The sequence below is a fragment of the Dipodomys ordii genome, unplaced genomic scaffold, assembly GCF_000151885.1.
Source record: "Dipodomys ordii isolate 6190 unplaced genomic scaffold, Dord_2.0 Scaffold48, whole genome shotgun sequence".
NCBI classification, from domain to species: Eukaryota; Metazoa; Chordata; class Mammalia; order Rodentia; family Heteromyidae; genus Dipodomys; species Dipodomys ordii.
In genome coordinates, this window is record NW_012267264.1 from 5,511,013 (window position 1) to 5,534,983 (window position 23,971).

Sequence of the window (23,971 nt, forward strand, 5' to 3'; positions counted from 1 at the left end):
TCTTTTTGTTGTTGTCGGTCTCTTGGGGAGATTAAGCGTTGGAACTTGAACTCTCTTTTTGTTTGGAGAGAGCTGTGGCGTTTCCCTACTGCCCCGTCGCCATCTTGGTCCCCCCCTCTTAGCTTAGGTTTTTATTTTTCTCTTTCTTTCATCTTTCTCATTTCTTTCCTTTCCTTCTCCTTCCCTTCATCTCTCTCTCTTTCTTCTCTCCCTCCCTCCTTTTCTTCCTTCCCTCTCTCCCTTCCTTCCTTTTCCCTCTCTTCTTTCTTTCTTTTTCTTTCTCTCTCTCCCTTCCTTCCTTCCTTCCTTCCTTCCTTTCCTCCCTCCCTCCCTTCCTTCTTTTCTTCCTTCCTTCCTTCCTTCCTTCCTTCCTTCCTCCTTCCCTCCTTCCCTCCCTTTCTCCTTTTCTCTCTCTCCCTTTTTCTTTCTCTCTCTCTCTCTCTTTCTTTCTCTTTCTTTCTTTCCTACTGAAACAATGCCATTTTATCCAGGACCAAGAAAAAAATTGCAACAAAGTCTTACTTTTAGGAAAGCTAAATGCTTTGTGTACATGCTGCAAGCCTGAGAGAAAGCGTTGTAAATTATGATAATGATGCAACAGCTGGGCAATGGGACACTGCCTATGGTAGTTTCACTAGTTTCAAACCTTTATGAGGTTTTGTTTAATGTAAGTAATGTGGATAAAACACAGGGAAACAGCTAGTTACAGCCCCACATCTCCCTTTTCCATAATCTCAGGTTGTGAACGTGGCAGGGGGAGTCTCCTTTCTTGATGCCGTCACTTCCATGGATTATTTTCCTGGCCTGAATTTGGAGGGTTATCCTAACAGAGACAGTACTCGATACTCAGAGATCTATGGGATCCCCTCTGCCCACACTTTACTGAGGGGTACACTGAGATATAAGGTAAGTGTTACATTTTAGACTAACTATATTATCAATTTGAATGCAAGTAGTGTGTATGCTTAATTTTTCTGCAGTAATAAAAATAATTAAGACAATAAACCAAGTGGAAATGGATTTTGTCAGGAACCTTTTGATTGAAAAGATCAGGTGAGCCAAGTCAACATAGCAAAAGAGGATTTATTGACTCATTTGAGATTGGGGCAGACGGGAGGTTGTCATCAGTTTTGGAGTGATATTAGTGATATTTGGGCTTCTTATGGCCTATCAAGTCCAACTCCATTTGGAAGAACAGACTCTGGCTTTCTTCAATAGCTAAAATTATAACTTTTTGTCTCATTAGCTGAGATTCATCCTGAGTTTAGTCGAACAAATTTGTTAGTCAGCTTTGGCCTATGTTGTCTGTCCCTAGAGCTACAGATAGAGTCAGCATGATGGGAAACACATGAACTGGGACTCAAGATGGGCTTACCCCTTCTGCTTATCTTGGCCAAAATTGACTTGGAAGAGTAATGGGGTGACATAGGCTTCTCCAAAGCAAATCGCAACTACAAAATAGGGGATTCCATTCTAGGAACATAAAACTAATGTTCACTATACATTTACTCAACATAAAAGACTAGCTATACATGTGATCAAATTAAGATGAGCAATGTCATAATTTCTTAGCATAACAATTATTTTTTCCCTTTTCCATGTGTTTTATGGTAGTAACTGTTAATTAGTAGAATGTATTATTTGCTTTGAGGGGGATATTATTCTTATAAATTCCTCTTATTACATATAAAATGTTTGTAGAACATGTTTTTTTAAAATCATACTTGAGGCTCTGGGCTGGATCCCCAGTACCACAAAAAGTAAAATGATTAAAGAGCAAAACTGACTCTTATTAAACACCACTCCTTTGAGCTGATAGCATGTAACACTTGAAGAGACTGGTCTTTATTCTGCCTGAAAATACCATGCATCACCCAGATTTTTCCAGGTCTCTTATGCAAGGCAGTAGAAATATCCAACCGTGGATCTTCATCTGAGGGTAGAGTTAGTTGTACCCTTACCAAAAATGCGAAGTATTGTTTTCTAAGCTAGTGATAAAAAAATAGATCTATCTTTTCTTTATCTCTCTGTCTTTCTTTCTCTTTTCTTTCTTTCTTTCCCCTCCCTCCCTCCCTCCTCCCTTCCCTCCCTCCTCCCTTCCTCCCTTCCTTCCTTCCTTCCTTCCTTCCTTCCTTTTCTTCCTTCCTTCCTTCCTTCCTTCCTTTTTGTTGGTCATGGGGCTTGAACTCTGGGCCTGGGTGCTTTGTGCTCTACCACTTGACCCACAGCACCACTTCCCATTTTCTAGTGGTTTATTGGAGATAAGAGTCTCAAGGAGTTTCCTGCCCAGGCTGGCTTTTAACCATGATCCTCAGATCTCAGCCTCCTGAGTAGCTAGGATTACAGGCATGAGCTAGATCTATCTTTTCAAGGACAAGCTTAACATTTGTTTTTGTGAGAAAACTTTCATGTAGTGCTTATTGATTTTTCTTGTAGGGGTATTCCAAAGCTTTGAATGGATTCATAAAGTTGGGCCTGATAAACAGAGAAATATACCCTGCCCTACGACCTGAGGCCAACCCTCTCACTTGGGTGAGTAACTCCAGAATTCCAGAGTGCTTTTGGAAATGGCCTGGTGTGAGCCTTGAGTAAACAAAAGAACCCTTCTGTAACTGATGGAGGAAGTTAAGTCTTAACTGTCTTCCTCCTCTTTATCAGTACTGGAGAAGGTAAGGGACTGATGTTCTAGGCCTGCTTCCTTGGGTTGTTGGGGTATTCCTTAAGCCCAGTGAAGATTCCAACCTCTTATTCTTCTCTGGGTTCTTCCAGTTGACTAACTATTAAGAGGCATAAATATGATGGTCCAGGCAAGATTCTGGTGTATTACTGAACTGGACTCTGAAACTCCAAACCTGGATACTCATAACCATAAATAATTTGTTTCAATTACATAAACACAATTTGTATTCTGATGATATCCAATTCCTAAGGTATCAGTATTGCAAAAAAGACTTTGGAGCTGAATGTAAAGTAGAAATGCCATTAACAGCCAGGAGTTACATTAAAATTACACTTTTTTGTGCCCATATTGTGACAGACATGTGAGAAATATATCACAATGGAAAAATGGTCCAATATTTTAAGTTTTTTTTGTATAGTTATGAGTCTTTCCAATCTGGGTTTTACCTTTTAGACAGGAGAAAGTATCTGTAGAATTTGGAGTGGAGGTGGCTGTGCTTAAAAATTTAGTGCAGCAATTTTGAGGGTCATTCCAGAATGTTAATAGTTTTAGCCTAGAACAAAAACTTTTTGTGTGATTACAAATATCCTAAGCTTTATAGTCCATACAATCTCTTTAGAATGATTCAGAACGGCTATAGAAAATAGATAAATTAATGATTGTGATTGTGTTCCAATAAAATTTCTATTAAAAAGAAAACAAGCAAGGCCAGGCACTGGTAGCTCAAGCCTGTCATCCTCGCTACTCAAGAGACTGAGATCTTTAGATCATGGTTTGAAGCCAAGCTGGGAAGGAAAGGCTATGAGACTCTTAGGTACAATTAACCACCAGAACACTGGAAGTAGACTTTGGGCTCAAAGTGGTAGAGCTCTAGCCTTGAGTAACCAGTCTCTGAGTTCAAGCGCCATGGACCAACAAAAACAAACAAAAGACCAAAACACAGGTTATGAGAGCCAGCCATGTGTGACCTGTATCTGGAGCATAGTTTTCCCTTTGGGACTCTGCAAGAAGTCTTGTTTAGAAAGCTGTGTCCACCGTTCAAGTGTTCTTTTGAAATATTACATGCCAAGGCTTTCTTACCTCTTAAACCTACAAGAACTGTGGTTATTAATGGGAAACAGAACAGCAATCTTTCACTTTATCTTGACCAAAATCAATTGTGAACAGGTGAGGAGGATGGTTGTAAACAATGATGGAGACAATGCAAGGAGACACAAAATAATATGCCAGCATCTTCTCTGTTTCTTGAATTTTTCTGGTTGAAATATCATTCTAGAGGTGTAGGTATGCAGATGTGTGCATGTGTGTTGTGCTACAATATGCTGTTTTTAATGATTGCTAATGAAAATATTTGAGGCATGCTTGAAGTCCAATATCTTAACAAGATAAAGTTTCAGCTGCAGTGTGTTTTGATTATATTAGGTATATTTTTTCTTTATTTTTACAACCAGAAACAACTCCTCTGTGACCTAGTTGGGATTTCACGCTCTTCTTCGTGTGATGTGCTTAAAGATGCTGTCCTTACAAAACTGGGAGGGGACCATACCCAGCTGGAGGCTGTAGAATGGTAGGCATCCACCATTCGATTTAGGGCCAAAAAAATTGAATTCATGATTATTTTGTCCTTTTCAGTTAAGGAAAGATTGAGATACAATCCAACATTTTATATGCATCTTTGACTAATCTCTGTTTGTTAGCTAATTTGTGCTCCTTAGTTGGCCCATGCTAGAAAGGTTATAATGTGCTATGTAGGTGTTAAAAATACATGACCAGATAAACTCACTGACAATTGCAGTTTGGAAAATACTGGGCCAGCCATGGTGGCACACAGTTGAATTTCAGCTATCAGGAGGCAGCATGCATATATATGTAGAGTGCTTACCTGGCAAGTGAGGAGTCCTAGGTTCAACCCCAGAAGTGTTAAACAAAATAAAGCAACAAGAACAAGAACAAAACCAACCTGGCCTGGTGCTGCACACCTGTAAATCCCAACTGTGTGGGAGATGGAGGGTATGAGGATTGTAGTCTAAAGTCAGTGCCAGCCAAAAACAAGACAATATCCAAAAAATAACTAAAGTAAAAGAGGTTGGAGACTTGGCTTAACTGGTAGAGTACTTGCTTAGCAAACATTTAAACTTCGGTACCACTGAAATCATCATCATTACCATTTGGAAAAATACTTACTGTGAAGTGTTGTCCCAGTAATTTCTTGCATAAAGTGGAAATTTTTATTTACTGTATGACTGCCATGCTTTATCAAGTATGGTTAGTATGGGACAGCTCATCTAAATGAACCTCTTAGGAAGTACATAACACGAATTTCCAATGGATCATCTTCATTCAACTTCATGGAACAATGTCTGGGGAAATCTGACAATGACCCTGAAGACTAAAATATTGTCATTGTTATTATTTTACAATTTAAGAGAGTCCTTGAACTTGGAAAATGGTCTTGTGATCTGCCCTTTTAAGATAAACATTCAAGGAGTCTTTTTTCTGCTTTCCAAAGCAGAACACAATGAAGGCACTGAACTACTGCAGTTAGCTCTTGTGTTTTACAGGTTGGGCTTACTTGGGGAAGATCAAGTCCCTCAGGCAGAGTCCATTGTGGATGCACTCTCCAAACACTTGGCCTTGAAGCTCTCCTATGGTAGGCTCTCATATGAGTCTTGGCTCAACATCTCTGAAGGAGTCAGAAGAGAGTTAGTGTAGCTAGATAGTCTGATTGGAGGGTGGGAGGCCATGCAGGAGAGTTGTGATGTGATGTGAGGGAAAGGGTCCTTGGGCTATGTTTCCAGGGGAAGAATATGAAAATTCTTAGGTAAAAATGAACTGGAGTACTATGGGAAAGGAAAGAAAAAGTTTTACTTCTACCACAGAAGTGTAAAATGGGCCTTTTTTTTTTAAGGAGCAAATGTGTAGCAACTACAACAGTGTCTTTTAGATGTTAAGCAGATTAGGTTGATACCCACTTGGGAAAAGGGATATAATTAGCATTTTAATTTCCTTCAGTTGTTGATTCAGTCTATGGACCGAAAATAGTATTATGATAAATAATTACCTAATGTCTGTATATAATCACAAGAAAATCATGTGATATAAAGCCAGGGGTAGGAGGTGAAATATCATGTTTGAGTTATAAGGATAGTGGCATTTTCAAATATCTTCATTTTAAGGCCCTGAAGAAAAAGATATGATTGTGATGAGAGACAGTTTTGGGATCAGACATCCTTCTGGACATTTAGAGAGCAAAACTATTGATCTTGTGGTTTATGGAGATTTCAACGGATTTTCAGCGATGGCTAAAACAGTGGGTTTCCCCACGGCCATGGCAGCCAAAATGTTGCTTGATGGTAAGTACTGCTCCTTTCAGGGCTGCTCTGTCCCCGTGCCACTCCCAAGCTAATCAGCGTCTGGGCAGCAAAGAATTGCTCTTGAGCTCGGGCATTGTTTTTGCTATGTAATGTTATATTTCGTTAAATGATGACAATTACTGTGAAGAGGTCACCTGAGGGGAGTAAAGCACACAGTTAGACCTGATTTCCACGCAGCTCAGTGTCCAGACGGCTGAGTGATGGGGTACAAGTTGCACAGCATGTCTCAGTAAAAGTTTCCTCATCTCAGAAGAGGCTTATTGTGACACTTGGAACAAAACAGCATAGAAACTTGCCATCAGAGGGGGCCCCACAGTAGATGTTAAACCCCTCCCTTCCTTTCCTTGTTTGTTTTTCTACTTTGGGAGTGAACAGCAGAGAGTATTCGGTTATAGAAGCTCAAGAATATGGACTCTATTTTATATCTTAAAGTATCATCTATACTTTGTGAATATTTTCAGATACCTGCTCCTTGATTTACAGTCAGGTTCTGTTTGAATCACCTCATTCTAAGATGAGAATGTGTTAAGTTGAAAAATCACTGAACACAGCTGACCCAATGAATATCATAGCTAAGAAACACAGTACACGTAGAGTGCTGGTTGTTTACTGTCATGTTTAACTTCACCACTGCCTGGCAGCTGTACTTGTTTCTGTCCAGCATCTTGAGATAGCATCTGACAGTGTGTGATACTCTAGTATCATATACTAGCATCACTAGTCTGAGAGAAGATCACAATTCTGAATTCTAAGTAGCGTCTATATTGAATGCATATTGCTTTTATACACTGGTAAAGTTGAAACTTTTAGTTTTCCACCATTTTAAGAGCTGCCCAAATGATCAGGTTGGTTTCGCTTCATTGGGGTAGGAATGATTACAAATACATGCATAGATTCTCAAACATACCCACATCCATCCATACCTCCTTTCCTAAAGTAACTCATTTCCTTTACAGTGTTGACTAAGTAATCACTGAGTAATGTACATTTAGGCAGCTCTTTAGATAGTGTCTGGGCCTACAGTTCACATTGGCTGTGAAAGCTGCCGGATTGATATCTTTTCTGTAGAGATAATCTGTAAAATTAACCACCAAAAATGATAATCACTCATTTTCTTCCAGGTGAAATTGAAGCAAAAGGCCTAATGGGGCCTTTTACAAAGGAGATCTATGGGCCAATATTAGAGCGGGTTAAAGCAGAAGGCATTATATACACTACACAGAGCACACTCAAGCTATAATTTTGTTTGTATCATCACAGGCAAAATGGCTCTCAACATCTGCATGATAAACATGCTTACTAATATGCTGTTGTTTTTATAGCGTGAAGCATGACCTATTTTGATTGTGTCAATAAAATGGTGGTTTTGAATAAAAATCTCAATTTTAATTTGAAAATGTTCAGAATATGAGAGGCCAGTCATTATGGGAGAACTTAAGTAATTTTACTATGTATTACTATATATGTATAAAATGATAATGATCATACTTTGTTAACTTATTGTGCCTCTTTTCTTATAAAATATATTTTCCTATAATCAACAAATGTAGTTTCATTGTTTTAGAAGATTGCTATATAATTTTATTTTTGTATTTTTCAAATTGATTCTGTTAAATACCTTTAGAATACTTATGTATAAATCTATACAAAATACTATGTTATGCTTTTTGTAAAGTGATGATTTATTTAGTAAATTTATCACTTTTATTATTTTTTCTTGAGTGTCTGGAAAAGGAAACTAGTGAGATTAATTCACAATCCATATAGTCATTCATTAAGAACACAAAGTATTTAAGCATGTGCAAAGCCCTTTCATGTAAAAACACTCAACAAACAACCTGGTTTTAAAATCTATGAAAAATCCACAACTTGTATTTAATACAAAACACTGAATGATTTCCCATGACATCAGAAATGAAAAAAAGATAATTGCTTTTGCCACTACAATTCAACCTGTACTAGAGCATTGAGCCAGAGCAAGTAAGGAAGAAAATAAAAGGCATCTTGATTAGGAAGGAAGTACTAAACTCTCTGTATATGTCCTGATCTTAGACATAGAATTCTAAAGGACAACCAAAGAAAATACAAATAAATGTACTTAAAATATAACAAAGCATTAGAATAATTCATTTGGCAAAGCTGTAAATACAAGAGTCAACCTTCAGAAATGGATTATGTCCTTAAAGTGTCAATGAGTGAACAAAGACTTAGAAATAGAATCGAGAGTCCAGAAGTGCTGCTCACTTGGTTTCTGAGACAAGTGCTAAGATAATTCAAAGAGGGAAAATAATTTTTCATCAACTGGTGATTAGAAATAGAGACATTTACATACCAATAATGAAGTTAGGCCTCTGCAGCAAGCCACATGTGAAACTGAACTAAAAATGGACTTACGACCTAAATATAAGAGCTAATATGGCTTGAATTAGGCAATAGTATTTTAAATAATATCCAAAACAAGCAAAAAAGAAAACTGAACAGGGTGAAAATTAAGGACTTAGTGATTTCATAGACCTACAGAAACAGTGAACAATGAAAAACAAGCAACAACACAAAAGCCATAGATTGAGAGAAAAATTTTTGTAAATAATAAATCAGTAGGGGTATAAATCTAGAACAAAGAACTGCTATACTTTAATAATAAAAAGAAAAATATTTTTAAAGCTATATTGACCAGCTCTCCAAAGAAGATATACAAAAGACTATGAGGCTCATGAAATATTCTCACCATCAATTATGATTAGGAACTCAGATCAAATCAACAATGAAATGCCACTTTGTAAAATGGCTATAATGAAATGCCACTTTGTAAAGTGGTAATAACGAAGGCTGATGAGAACATAAAGATGTTAGAACTCTTAAGCAGTTAAGATAAATAACCAAGAACAAAGGAGACATCACCATAAATACTTGTACAAAAGTTCCTAGTTGAAGAGCTGTTTCTTGTGGCCTGTTTAGAGTGTGTCATAGTTGAGAAACTAATTAGAAATCCTATTATTTAGGTAACAACAAATCTCAATTCATGGTTTTTTTTCTTTTAATAATTATAATCTTAAGAAAAAATATTAGCTACAATTTCATGCCACTGACATGTAGAGTCTTAAAACTGATGTGTATGTTTTATTTAAAACCATCCACACTAATACTTCAACATTGTACTAATGAAGAAGAGATTTGTAATGTGCTAAAGTATCCTACCATTAGCAAATTGGTGGATGATAAACAATGAGTTAATAAAAGGTTTCATTTTTTACAAACGTGCAGATTTTTTTCTTTCCTTAAAAAAGTTAAATTCTCCGGGCGCTGGTGGCTCATGCCTGTAATCCTAGCTACTCAGGAGGCTGAGATCTGAGGATTGTGGTTCAAAGCCAGCAAAGTTCATGAAACTCTTATCTGGAGATAAGAAAACACCAGAAAACTGGAAGTGGCACTGTGGCTCAAGTGGTAGAGCGCTAGCCTTGAGCTGAAGAGCTGAGGAACAGCTCCCAGGCCCAGAGTTCAAGCCCCACAACAGGCAAAAAAAAAAAAAAATTCAATGAAAGCTTGATATTCCTGGTGTTCTTTTTGTAAATAGAATTAAAATTTAGTATCAAATTATACAACCTAGCTCCTCTTAAAGAATTTTTTTCCATGTTTCAGATTAAGTGATAATATATGCTAACAAATTAAGGATTTTCCAATAAGAAATATAACTCAGTAAGATTTTCATGGTATAACCTCTGTTTGGAGTTTAGCATTGATTTTACAAGAAAAGCTACTGCTATAAAATCACATTAAAAGTATGATGTAGAACTATGACAGAATTTATAGTTCCAGTGGGTATGGCTTAACAATGATTATGGTAGAAAAACATTCTTAAAACTGCTCTCCATGATTTAAAATTGGAGATGTAGTCTGTTTAGAAATCTTTTTCAGATACACTCATTTATAAGGACTGAATAAGGAAAAACTAAGAAGAGTTATATCTGGTCAAAAACAGTAAATTTATTGTGACCTACAGTGTCTGGATTCCAAAGACGATTTGAATACTTTTGTTTTAGACAAAAACCTATTCATGCATTCATTTATTTAAAATATTATCTCGTACCTTTAATGTACATATACTGTACTACTTGTTAGGCATACAGGACTAACAAAGGAGAAAAATTCCTCTTCCCATGAGATTTAAATACTAAGCAAGGAAAGAGACAACAACAAACAAATGTAAAATAAAGGTTCAGAAAACATCTTGAGTCCTAAAGAAAAATAAAACAAGATTAAGGAATGGGGAGGGCACTAATCCCATTCAAGAGGGCTCTAATCACCCAAGGACCTTTTGTTTCAATAACCATAGCCTTAAGGATAAGGATTCAAGCATATAAATTCTGGGAGACATAAACATCCAGACCATGACTCCTTCAGAAGCCAAAAGAAATATACAATGGTTCTGGTTATTAAACAGGACTAAAACAATTAACTAACACTAGGAAACTATAGAGTGCCAGTGTATGATGCTGTGTTGTCCTAAAGATAATTAAGTTTTTTTTTTCACAAGAAACACCATTTAAGAACCATTACTCTGTATTTCCTTCCCTTCATCCATCCTTTTTTTACTCTCATCATTCTGCTGGGACCCATACCCCCACTTTCTGGCCACATACACCCCAACACAAGATTTCGTAAGTATACACACACGAATGGCAATATTTATATTTATTTTTGCAATTCCTTGAATAAAAACATTTAAACAATGTTTGGTAAGGAATTATTCTCATTAAAAGGTCTTTCAAAACAAGTGTATATTTATTGGACACAAAAGTTAAAATTACACACTGAAATAGTTAATTGCTTAGATAACACAATACAATGTCAGCGGACTTGGAGAATAAAAACATAAAGAACCAAATGATTAAACCAAACAAGTACACAGAACTAGAAAATGGACTCAGTAGTAAAATATAAAAATCTACAATTATAAATATAAATTTGGTCCATGGGCACACTAGAGCAGTATTACAGTAAGTATCAGATTACGCCTACTTTAGGTCAATACTGTGGTTTTAAAATATTGAATATAGGCAACAAAGTGGATTTTACGGTCTACTAATTAAGTTATATTTCTTGCAACCTAATGACTGCTACAAATACACCTAAAAAATTGGACACACACACACACACACACACACACACACACACACACACACACACACTCCAAACATTTTCTGTAGCTGGGAATTCCTAAAATCTACAAATTGGTAATTTCTGTTAAAATCAATATGGAAAAAAATACCACAATTCCATTCTTAGAAATACTGTAAAATTTAATCATTTTAGTTCAAACATAATAAGTGAATTACAAGTAGTCTTTTGGAAAGGCACACGTTGTTAATGATGTAAAATTGGCAGCAGATTCCTATGTCATGGAAGTTACTGTCAGGTGTGGAAGGTGAATGGATAACAGAAGTGACTCAGTCTTTTAATCTGAGAAAGAGAAAAACAGTGCTGAGATGTAGACTCTCCCACGCTTTCTGCATTAAACTAAAGACTCCAAGCTCTCAGCTATATTTCCATCAAGCAGTGCTGCACCATTACTGTCCAGAGAGGTGGATGGATTTTCCTCCTGCTTTGTGCTGACAAGGCTTAGGACCACTTTGTAGAGAAACTGGTAGTGCTCCTAGAAAACAGACAAAAAGAGGATCTAAGCAGGAAGCTTGGTGAAGACATCTAGTTATAAAAATGGAATACTGTTAACTTTGGCACCCATCATGGAAAGCCACGGTGTTGTGGGTTTTGTTCTACTCGGCAGATGTGTACAATCTGTATTCATGTTTCTTTCTGATTAAATTAGCTTCACAATTAGCAAATGTTCCTTGACCTAGAAAATTAGCTCATTTTCATCTGTTCAGTGAGAAGCACACTGTTCTTATTCGTTTGCTTCCTGAAATTAGAAGGTGATAGGATAGAGTTTTAACAACAGGGAAATGCATTGGTGCTAGGCATTCTTCCAGAAATAACTATTTTCTTCTCCTGTCTCCAGTTGCTATGGAATCTAATTGTTCTATTTATGGAGAGACCTCAACCATGGTTTTACTATCAGCTAAGTGACCCATGTAGAATGTAGTTCATTCACCAGATCCATTGCTTAGAAATATTATTTTCACCAGCCTGACTAGTTCTCTGCTGTACTTGAAGGTGTGTGTGTGTGTGTGTGTGTGTGTGTGTGTGTGTGTGTGTGCGCGTGGGTATGTGCTCTGCTGTAATCTCCATGTAAGGGATCAGCTATGAACATGATGGTGAGCCTATGTCTTCGAACCCTCCTTCTACAAGGGGGTGCACCAGGCATAATGGGTGCACCCATTATCTTCCTAGATATTGTTTTCAGACACACACACACACACACACACACACACACACACACACACCCCTTGTAGATTATTTTTGAAATTGAGAGTGGTTATCAGATGAGCCATGTCACCTCACTGACTGTACATGTTTTTCTTTTCCTAAAAATACTGAAAGATTAGTCATTTGTTAACTTTAGAAATTGAATTTGGGGGGGGAGAAGGATTGGGACTAGGAGGGAGGGGGGAGGCTGGGAAGGGATGTGAAGGGTAAACAAAGGAGGAGGCTGCAATGCTTGGTAAGAAATGTACACATTATCCTGCCCATGTAATTGTAACCCCTCTGTACAGTATGTTCACAAATAAAATAAAATAAAATAAATTGAATTTGGCCTGAGAACCAACATTTAAATATTTGAGGTAGATCTACTAGTTGTTCTTTAAGGCTAGGCAGAGCTTGAACCCCAAAAATTAACTATTTTTTTAGGTAGATCAATTTGTTGGTACATCACATATTTTTGAAAATTAGAATAAATCTTATAATACAAGACAGTTAATTTTTTCAATCTATCAATCATCTAGAAATGCAGACTTGTGAATCAGCTTGACAACTATATGGGTTGTTACCTATTTGTCCATATGACCCTTTCTTTTTTTTCCCCTTTGTCTAGATTCTTTTTTTTAAATAAGTTTTTTATTGTGAAAATACTGTGCAGAGGGGTTACAGTTACATGAGCAAGGTAATGAGTACATTTCTTATCCAACGCTGTTGCCTCCTCCTTCGTTTTCCCCTACCATCCCATTCCTCCCACCTCATCTACCCCCAATCCCTGCCTAAATTGTAAAGTTCGTTTTTTGACATAGTGTCTTGTATATCTCATTGAGGCAATGGGTCAATCTGTATCCCTGTTTAAACCTAGCAGCACCAGGATACACATTTTTCTCAGCAGCACACAGAACATTTTCCATATGACCCTTCATATGCATAACTGACAGATTTCAGCAGTTTCAAGAAAGCAAATAATTCTCTGAGAATAACAAGTTTGTTTCACTGCTTTACTACTTACAATGTCAGAGAAGACTCCCGGCCTCATTAGATTGATCATCTTGGCTACCTGGTAAACATCCATGGAATTTTCTTTTTCTAGTTGGTGCATAAGGGTGGTCAGAGCACAGAAAGTCCCTGCAGTCACTCCTCCATGCCTTGTAACAAAGGAAAGGGACAAAGCTCCTATCAGATGCTCAGGCATTCTCAGCCGGAACTCGCAGAATAGGCAGACTTTAAATTTCGCAATAAAAGCACTAGATACTTTAGTTACATTTTGTCTTATGATTTAATTGGAAACCCTGTCATGTGTTCATGCTGTTGTTCATGGTATAGGGGTTTAATATTTGTGTATTTGTTACTTTTAGCTTACAAAAAGAGGATGGCAAGAATTTAAAAATGAATGGACATTCAGAGAGGAGGAGAGAGGAGGGCTGAGCAAACGCAGTCATAATGAATCTATGTGAAAGCAAGTAGGAAATTTGATGGGCTGGGTGGGGTTGGACTAGATATGGAGAGAGAATGATATAGAGTGAAACTGACCAAGTTCATTGTATACACAAACTGACATGTTGAATTCAAACGTCTCTGTTCACCTATTTAAAGATAATAAAATAAAAACGGAAGCTATAATATACAAAATACATATCTTATGTGCTATGTTTGTAATATAAACTGAACATTTTTTTATAATGGAAATTTGGAAAGATCTATTAAATAATAGAAAGTTATAGTTATTAGAAAATTATATACAGGTTTTGATCTATTCTCAAGAAATAAATGTCTGGAACTGTATCTCTGATTAGCTCAGATTAGGATGAAGACCCATTACTGCAACACTGCCTCTCCACACAAAATATTCTCATCATGAAAAGCAAGAGCAGATTCCTGTGTTTGATTATGCATCCATTCTTTGCCTTCAGAGGAAGGAAGACATGTTCAATATTATACTCATTGTTAGATAGGTAACCAATTTACCCCAGCTAAGCCATCACCTGTGACTCAAGGAATGAGATGAGTCTCAAGACAAGATGATGATGTTAAGTGTGAAACTTACTCATCATGAACAATCATGGGCCCATCCCTGCTGGCAGCTTCTTCTTTGACAATGCTGATCAGTTCAAAAGTTTTACTAATGGGACTATCTGGATTCGGCCACTTGGGACACTGAAAATGCCTCACTTCAAGTACATAATCATCCTATGAGAAGAATGAACCAATTAATATTTAGGAGCACTTTATCATGAGTGGAGTGACTGAGGGAATCACAAGTTCAACTCAGGTAATTAACCTCATGAATGTATTATTTATGACAAATTTCCATCATAGAAGGAAGACAGAACTGTACTGCTACTTTTGCCATGCATAGATTTACTCAGGCAGATAACAAAATGACATCTCTTCTTAAATTCTAAATATAAACATAATCTGTGGGTGTATGGTGTGAAATGCTCACACACCATGAAAATATGTACAGGGATGTGCCTGTTTTCTAAGTTTGAAGTTACAAAAGGAAATCGTCAGTGTGAAACTTTGCTTGGAGAATAGCACAGAGATCTTCAAACACCAGCAGCAAGTAAACTTACACCTGGGGAAGAAAAATGAGATTGAACACTAAGGTGGGAAAAATGCTGGTGAGGAGGGAGAGACCATAGTTTAACATCAGTACATCAGTCCTAGTTATATTTCTTGTTTAAGTGACCAACTAGGCTATGTGACTTGATTACAACCCTGAAACCTCTGTCCCCAAAAGTGTACTTAATAAAATGCTACATTTAAAAACAAGTACCATACCCTAAATTTGACATGATAAGTACAAAGGACCAAAACAGCCCAGATACTTGCGAAGAAGAAAACAAGGACAGAATTGGCTCATTCCATAACTAGAATTATTATAATCTGTAAGAATCAATACACTGCTAGTTTGGCAGAGAAATGGACAGAGAACCCAGCTAAATGAAAGAATAGTGTGAGAAACAAGTGTATGCATATATAGAAACTAGATTTCTGGAGGAAAGGAGTGACATTGTTCATAAATAAATGTATTCTTTATCTGACTTAGATAACTGTAACACATCTGCATATCACCTTTACAACAGCAATACAAATGCACAAAAAGCAAAAAAAAAAAAAAAAAAACACCCAGGAAACTAAATTTGACCTGTTGCAACAATGAGAAGTTCAAGTTGTCATGTCCAAAACGAGCTTTACAACGTCGGTGTGGGGGGGGCGGTGGGGGGGGGGAAAGGATTGGGACTGGGGGGGGAAGGGGGAGGCTGGGAAGGGATGTGAAGGGTAAACAAAGGAGGAGGCTGCAATGCTTGGTAAGAAATGTACGCATTATCCTGCCCATGTAATTGTAACCCCTCTGTACAGTATGTTCACAAATAAAATAAAAATAAAAAAAATAAATGATGTTGCAACGATTACTATCACAAGGAAATTATGAAACTGGACTTATCTCCCATATAATATAACAGAAAGAATCAATTTCAGGTAGAACTATAAAATACTTAGAAAATAATGTAGTAGGTAAGGGTATCTTACAATTTTAGATAAGAAAGGGAAAGCTGTCCTTGGATGAACCAAGGGCCTTCAGTAATCAGCCCAAGATAAGTGGGCTGATTACCAAGTGATGGATTTCTGCTTTGCTTTGCTTTGGTTTCTCTCTCTCTGTCTGTCTCTGCCTTGTCTCTGTCTCTCAGTTTTGGCAGGACTGTGTTTAAACTCATGTTTTATGCTTGTTCAGCAGGTACTCTATTGCTGAACCATGCCTCCAGTCCATTCTGCACTGGTTATTTTCAAAACAGGTTCTTGCTCCCTGTTCAGGCATGCACATGGACCCATTATTGCTAGGATATCAGGTGTGTATGCCAGCACCAGCTCTGGTAAACTTTTCCGTTCAGGCTGGTTTTAAACCATGATTCTTCCTATTTCAGCATTCCAAGTAGCTAGGATTACAGGCATAAAGTATCAGAGCTAGAACAGTTTAAGTTAACAGTGGCTTATTTTTTAATGCTTCTGTAAGATTGTGGAAATCAGTGTGAATAGTGACTCTCAATTTCTAAGAAAGCAGAATACTCTCTCTTCATTTCTAAGAACAATACTTAAGTCAGCATAAGTTCTCATGTGGGTAAGATGAAATGCTTGTTACTGAACTTACTATGCCCATACCTGTGTAGCTTCTAAGATAAAATCTTGAATTATAAGTTTTTCTTCATTAGATAGACATTTGTGTTCTTCAGCCATAAGAGTAACCTTAAAGCTGTCACAGTTGATAGGTTCATCTTTATTTGGCCAGTAAACAAATTCATCTTCTGCCTGGAGAAGAAAAAAATAAAGAAGGATTCAAATTTCCATGAGATATTTCATAAATCAGATTGGGAAATAAAGTTAATGGGTTGGCACAAAGTTTTCAATCAGTTTCCTTTGATTTTTTTTTTTTTTTTTTTGGTGGTTGTTGTTGTTGGTCATGGAGCTGGAACTTGGGCCTGTGTGCTGTCCCTGTGTTCTTTGCTTAGGGCTAGTGCGCTACCACTTTAAGCTACATCACCATTTCCTATTTCTCATAGCTCGTTGAAGATAAGACTTTTCTGTGCCAAATCTGGCTTTGATCCTTAGATCTCAGCCTCCTGAGTAGCATGAACCACAAGTGCCCAGATTGAAGTTTTTTTTTTTTTTTTTGGTCAGTCATGGGGCCTGAAATCTGGGCCTGGGCGCTGTACCTCAGCAATTCAGCTCAAGGCTAGTGCTCTACCACTTGAACCACAGCACCACTTCTGGCTTTTTCTGTTTATGTAGTGCTGAGGAATCAAACCTAGGGCCTCATGCATGTGAGGCAAGCACTCTACCACTGAGCCACCTTCCCAACCCCCAACATTAAAAAAAATTGCCTAGTTATTCTTGGGCCTGGACAGCAATCCTCCTACACATGCTTTCTCCATGGCTGGGGTGACAGGCATGTACCACCAAGCCTAGCTTTATAGTTGAGATTGGATTCACTAATGTTTTGCTTAGGATGGCCTGGACTGCTGTCCTTCTGATCTCTACCTCCAGAATTAGTTGTGATTTTAGGTGTGAGCCACCATACCCAGTCCTTATTGTTCAAATATAAATTGAAACATGTGGGCTGATATCACTTGTAGGTAAAACCCTAATTTTTCTGAGCAGCCTGAAAACTACACACAATTAAGGAGATGTTAATCAACTTTCATATGTTTGTTATTTTTAATGGTAAATCAAAGAGATTATATAACTAAACCAAGCCCAACATTAGAGGGGGTCTGACTCCAACAACCTTGATCAATTAGTTCAAAATGAAATTCACTTTGCTTATCTGTACACTGGACTTCTACCTTTTCTGATTAGATAATTTCCCTGTCCAGAAAGGACTGAGAGTGAGCTAATATTCTTACCATGTTTTGACCATCAGGAATCATCACTACCAGCTGAGCATTATGGTCCCATATCATTCTCCAGAAATCCTTGATGGTGTGAAGAAGTGGATGCTGGGTGATGATGAATTCATTGCTCTGGTAATAACCCTACAAAACCAAAGAAAAGGGTTCTGCTGTAATGTTAAGAATTCACACCCAAGACAAAGGATGAACTAATGCAACAGTGATACTCAAAGATGATACTGGAAATGAACTTTACAGCTTGGGGAAGAGGAGTTGCAGGGGAAGGACAGCAGGAAAAAATGAAGAGGATAACAATATTCGACAAGAATTGTACTCATTTTCTTATTATGTAGCTGTAACCTCTCCTTTACAACAAAAAAATTCCCATCAAACGCTAAGACAAAGTAGACTTTTATTTTGATCATGGGACTTGAACTCTGGGCCTGGCACTGTCCCTGACCTCTTCAGCTCAGTTAAATCACAGCATCTCTTCTGGTTTTCTGGTAGTTAATTGGAGATAAGAGTCTCATGGGCTTTCCTGCCTGAGCAGGCTTTGAACCACAATCCTGAGTAGCTAGGATTACAGGCGTGAGCCACTGAATGGTAGAGTCTGTATACAGATGATAATATGATGATTACATCTGGTATTTGCTGGGCACTTCCTACATGCTAAGAACAGACATTTCTGTTTCTTAAGCAATCTTCCTGTCAGTGGGACTTTGAAATGGGAATGGATTAACTGAGGTATAAGTATTCTGGCTGTTTACCTTAAGAAATGTTGTACTTATGTTTACCTGTCATCTATAAGATTAGACTTAGAGAGAAAAATCTACATCAGGGTTTATAATTCTCACTTTCTGCAAGCCCCAATGTCAGAATACTAAATTTCACAAGTATTTACAACAGGATGCTTTCGTTATCTCCACAGGATAAGAATTTGGAAGTTACTTGAAGATTTTGCAGCAGATGCCTGGAAGCTTATGTTATAATTTCCAAACTTTTCTTTATTAAAACCCTGGCTTTGCTAGCTCCTGATCTGGGGTCTTTTAGATCCCATGCATATCCCTCAAGGGCTCACTGGAAATGTGGCAGGCATTATGATGTCACCACAACACATTTTCTGGTTGTCTGCATGAATAGCCTGAGGTCATTTTCTACTGGATAAATAGAGGTTTGGGAGTGGGAATTAGGACCCTTTATTTGAAAAAAAGGCATGTGACTGACTGTCCTGAGCTTGCACTAAAGAGTAAAAATCAGCCACGGAAGCACTCATCTCTTGAATAGAAGACATAAATGCAAAAGGGGTGTATTGTACCCTTAGAAATCCAGGCCCTCAAATGGACCCAGTGCATGGATGTTGGTGATGTTGGAGTTTTCTGGAACTGGGCCTGCCCAGGCAAGAACCTTGCTTTAGTGAGTGAAATGAAGCCTCTTAGGTGGGCAAATTTTGTATCTCCTCATTAACCCTGAATAGAGAGTTTGGAGTTCTGCATCTCATTTGTCATGTGTGTGTGTGTGTGTGTGTGTGTTTAAGTCCAGCACACATAAAATCATTGAAGAATACTGGCATTCCACTGCTGTGGCCTGCAATTATGACACCATCAGTGGTACTGACGATGACACCGTTATTTCTGCTGTCCAATCTTGTGTGGATTCTGGGAGCGTAAGCTGGCAGGCAGCCCCCCCCCCCGCCGGGTGTGTCTGACTTACCATGATATAGGAGGCATTGATGTAGTCAGTGCCCTCTCCACTCAGGGATGAAATGCCCACCCTCGATCTTTCCACTGGAACACAGAACATCAGTATGAACAATCACGATAATAGCACCTTACCACTCCGCAACCCCCAAATACAACAAAGAGCTGCATTTCTAAAATTCAGTCTTCAACCGTTCAGCTAAAGTTAAAGTATGTTGTGCGGCTCAGAGTTGATCAATCAACCCAAGAGTTGATCAATCGATGTTAATAGTCACATATTGGGTATAATTAGAACAGTAAACATAGATACAATATATAATGATGAGAGCATAGAGCATTTGATCCAAGGAATATAAGTATTCTCAGATGATATACAAGGCTTCTTATTGCGAGACAGTTTGGGTTTTGAAATTCAATGTAACTCACCAGGGATGATGGAGGAAGTTCTGTTCTTCTCCCTGTTGCACTGTTTCAGGGCTGTACAATAATCAGTCTGCTGTATGTTTGACTGACTTAGAAGCTGAGCAAGAGAGTCAAGGGAGAGTACAGGTTTTTTCATTTAGTCATTCAAATACCTAGATACAACCCATCATGCACCCCATATTTCAACCAGTATAAGGTACTTTAAATCTTTGTGTGTGTGTTGTTGTTTTCCAATTCTGGGATTTGAACTCAGAGCCTGAACATTGTCCCTAAGATTTTTAGCTCAAAGCTAGCACTCTACCACTTGAGACACAGCTCTACTTCTGGCTTTTTGGTGGTTAACTGGAGATATGAGTCTCATGGGCTTTCCTACTGGGGGTGATTTCCAATCATGAGCCATTGGTGCCTAGCTTAATATCTTAATATACTTAAATATGCTTCAGGGCCTGGGTACTGTTCTCAAGTCCTTGCATTTCTTTTGTTTAAGGATAGCTGTTAGTCTACCACTTGAGCCCTACTCCACTTTTGGCTTTTTTAGAGATAAAAGTCTCAGGGACTTTAATGCTTGGACTAGCTTTGAACCATAATCCTTAGATTTCAGCCTCCTGAGTAGCTAGAATAACGGGCATAAGTCACCATCACCTGATAATTTTTATACCTAAACCTGCCTGCATCTCTAATGCTGTATCTAATTCTTGGAATAAATCCACCAAGCTCTACTTGCTCAAGATATTAAAATGTACATTGCTAGGCTTGAGTTGCTGATATTTGTAATAGGAAGTTATTTAGGTTGCCCAATAAATCTTATGCTTTTCTTGCACTGATTTGGTATCAATTTTATTTGTCTAAGAGAAGAGTTGAATTTTATACTTTCATTTTTTAATATTAAAGCTTGGGAGTTTTTGTTTCTTAAAAATTTGACAAAAATCTACATTAAATATTTTGTCATCGGGTTATACTTTGAAGTTATACTTTGGCCAACTGATTTTACTTATCTAATGGCTGTTGGAAGAGTTGGGTTTTCTACTTCTTGAGTGTAGACTATATACCTAAATTATAATAGTATTCTTGTTATTTTCTTCTCACTTATTTGTGGATATTTTCTTCCTTATATTGTAAGAACATTTGCTTTTAAAATAAATTTATTGGCATAAATTAATTTTACAAAGGGATTTTTCTGTCATATTTACAATGTACATAAAATACTTTGATCATATTTATTTCATATATCAATATTCTCTCTCTTTTCCTTCCTTTTAAACAGAGTTTTGTGGGTTTTATTGTCTATTTCATATCTGTACACAAAATAGACATACACATGAAATAGACAATATACACATGCACATGTGCATATATATTTATACAGACTCATATACACATAATTTATTGAGGATGATTTTGGAGAATATGGTTAGTATAATGTCTAACACTTGAAAAAAAATCTCCCCTTCCCTAACATTTTAATCTATACAATACATGTAGAATACATGAACCTCTCTCTGTATTTCTCCTGCTTTCCAATCTTTTCTCTCTAACGCTTCCTTCTTCTATTCTTTTCTCGTGATTCGCTGAGATAACAGAGAACCCTCTCAGCCTCTGGCCTTGGACACCAAACATTTGTGATGATACCATCATTCTGCCACATTATACTTGAGTTTTTATGCATTTTATCACTGAATCTTTTCCTGTGTTCTGAATCCTGCTGTTTCACACCTACTCAGGATCTTTGCCCTCTTCAATTCTCTCCTACCCTTTAGCTTCAACAGAAACTCATATTTTTCATTAAAATATAAGTGGTGAAACTCAAAATAAGAAAAGCTAAATCATCCCTTGCCCTCTAACTCAAAGTTTCAGTATAGCTATCTTTATCATTCTCTTCAGAGTCAGTTTTTGTAAAAGAGTTATGTAATTATTCTCACTTTCTCAAATCCCCCTTTCAACTTCCTGCAATCTGGCTTCAGAGCTACATTTCTCTGAAGTAGGTTGTGCACACTTTGTCAGTTTTTGTATGGCCTAATAAAATTGTCTCCTCCATAAGGACTTGTTATTTGTATCTCTCATCTTTGAACTATTATTTCTATTGGATTTTCTTATCTCTCATGGCCCCAAATCTCCTCTAGTGTACTCTTATTCCTTCTGTTGCCTTTTTTCATGGGCTTTCCATTCATTGGCTAATTACATTTTCTCTTAAATAACCTTTCCGAAGTCTTCTTAAACAGCTCAGTTTTAATGAACATCACAACCAAGGCTCCAATCATCTCCAAGCTGATTACTTACTTTTTACTTTGATCTTCTCTCTCTCTCTGTTCAGAAGCAGTATTCAATCACCCACTATACAAGCTTACTGGGATACCCCTTACTATGGTTTGACGTGGCTTGAAGGTATTACCTTCCTCACAAGACATTTTGTAATGATGAAACTTAATCCTTAGTATGCAATGTCAAGAGGATGTAAATTTAGTTGATTGAATTATTTAGATTTAATAAAGCTATTCATGTGGAACCTCATAATTGGTACCGTTAAAAAAGAAGGGAAAAGAATAGACTACACATGCATACTCATCACAAACATATATGTGCATGTGCATGTGCATACAAACATACACACACATTCCCCATTCCTTGGCATTTGATGCTTTCAGCATCCTGAGACTTTGGAAGTAAGAAGGCCATTACCAAATGTGGCTTTCTGTACCTGACACCTCCAGAATCACCAGTCACAATAAATCTATCATCTTTATAAAGCAGGCTACATCAAGAATTTGGTCATAGTTATAAAAACCTAGCTAATCTATCTCCTCAATACCTTGAAATTATATAGGTTTAGAAATAAGCTCAACATTTCTTTCCCCACAACTACATTCCTCAAGAATACATGTTGTCTTCCTTGATTCTCAATCACAATAAATGATATTCTCACTTTCCAGTGACTCATGCCAGAATCATAGCAATTATACTTGTCTCTTTTGCTCTCTGCACTTCAGTGTCCTATAAATCAATCATCAAGTTCTATGATCAATTTGTTAGTCTGTTTGACAGCTTTCCTCTAAATCACATCCTTAATTGTGCTTAAGGGTAACTTAATTTGCCTCTGTAATGACATTTTTCACAATGCTTGCATTTGTCTGTTTTCCTACATTTATCTCCCAGTAGACTGCAAGTATTATGATAGTAGCATCTAGGTGTGCTCTCTGTGTCTGTTTCTGTCTCTGCCTGTTTGTATGTCTATTTGTCTCTCTCTTTGAAACTGGGATTTGAACTCAAGGCCTAACACTGGCTAAGGTTTTTTTTAACTACATAGTTATATTTTAGCACCAAGTACAGAACTCTGGAATCTAATAAGTACCTGGTAAGTATTTGAGGAATAAACAGACAAGCCATTTGTTTCAAAGATTTTTTTTCCTGTGGATCAATTTGGATAAATTTTTTTTTTCCTGGGACTGTCCACATAGCTACATACATTACCTTGCTTATGCTGCGACCAGGGAAGAGAGTCAAATGTTTCTCTTTTTAATTGGATTCTCACCTTACATTTCCATGTTAATCCCGGATTATTCAAGTTAATTCATATAGATTCTTTTATGCATTTTGGTGTGGGGAAGTCATATTTGAATTAAAATCTTGTTCAGAATTAGTAATATAACTTTAATATTAGGTTTGTATGTTGGCTTTTCATCGACATAAAAGCCATCCAAACATTAATGACTTTCAATTCTTTACTAAAATATTCCTGGAATCCAAACTGCACCCTTGTCTTCCAAAACACATTTTATCATGATTCACATAGGTCTAGCTGATCAAGAGCGTCCTCCTGTGGATGCTCTCTCAGTTCAGCATTCACTCCAGTCTTTCTTATGCTTCCTCAAGGGCAGGAAAGGTAGATAGGAGACAGTACAGGGCCCAGGAGGATTCATGGAAGGTAACAGTTTATGATTTGTAGACCAGGGAAAAGAATGTGTAAAAACAGTGCAATCTCAAGGTTCCTTCCTCTTCTTCTTCCTCCCCACTCTCCATTTATGGGTGTGTGTGTGA

General features: G+C 37.3%; 2 protein-coding genes across 3 annotated transcripts in view; one reads left to right on the forward strand and one right to left on the reverse strand.

Annotated features, from left to right (window-relative positions):
- Aass (aminoadipate-semialdehyde synthase) overlaps positions 1-7,552 on the forward strand; it is a 54,264-nt gene extending 46,712 nt beyond the window's left edge. Inside the window, exons 19-24 of one of the 2 annotated variants that reach the window (XM_013020026.1) lie at positions 739-906; positions 2,437-2,532; positions 4,132-4,247; positions 5,242-5,330; positions 5,857-6,033; positions 7,176-7,552. In XM_013020026.1, coding sequence (XP_012875480.1) covers positions 739-906; positions 2,437-2,532; positions 4,132-4,247; positions 5,242-5,330; positions 5,857-6,033; positions 7,176-7,294 — 765 coding nt within the window. In that variant the 3' untranslated portion in view covers positions 7,295-7,552. Of the gene's footprint in view, positions 1-738; positions 907-2,436; positions 2,533-4,131; positions 4,248-5,241; positions 5,331-5,856; positions 6,034-7,175 lie in introns of those variants that run through there. The other variant, XM_013020027.1, reaches the window with a different exon arrangement.
- Positions 7,553-11,566: 4,014 nt separating this feature from the next.
- Ptprz1 (protein tyrosine phosphatase, receptor-type, Z polypeptide 1) overlaps positions 11,567-23,971 on the reverse strand; it is a gene marked incomplete at its 5' end in the record, with an annotated part of 112,976 nt that continues 100,571 nt past the window's right edge. Inside the window, 7 exons of the mRNA XM_013019952.1 lie at positions 11,567-11,707; positions 13,442-13,577; positions 14,477-14,619; positions 16,594-16,740; positions 17,835-17,963; positions 19,530-19,603; positions 19,943-20,036. Of these exons, the coding sequence (XP_012875406.1) occupies positions 11,567-11,707; positions 13,442-13,577; positions 14,477-14,619; positions 16,594-16,740; positions 17,835-17,963; positions 19,530-19,603; positions 19,943-20,036 (864 nt within the window). The remainder of the gene's footprint in view (positions 11,708-13,441; positions 13,578-14,476; positions 14,620-16,593; positions 16,741-17,834; positions 17,964-19,529; positions 19,604-19,942; positions 20,037-23,971) is intronic.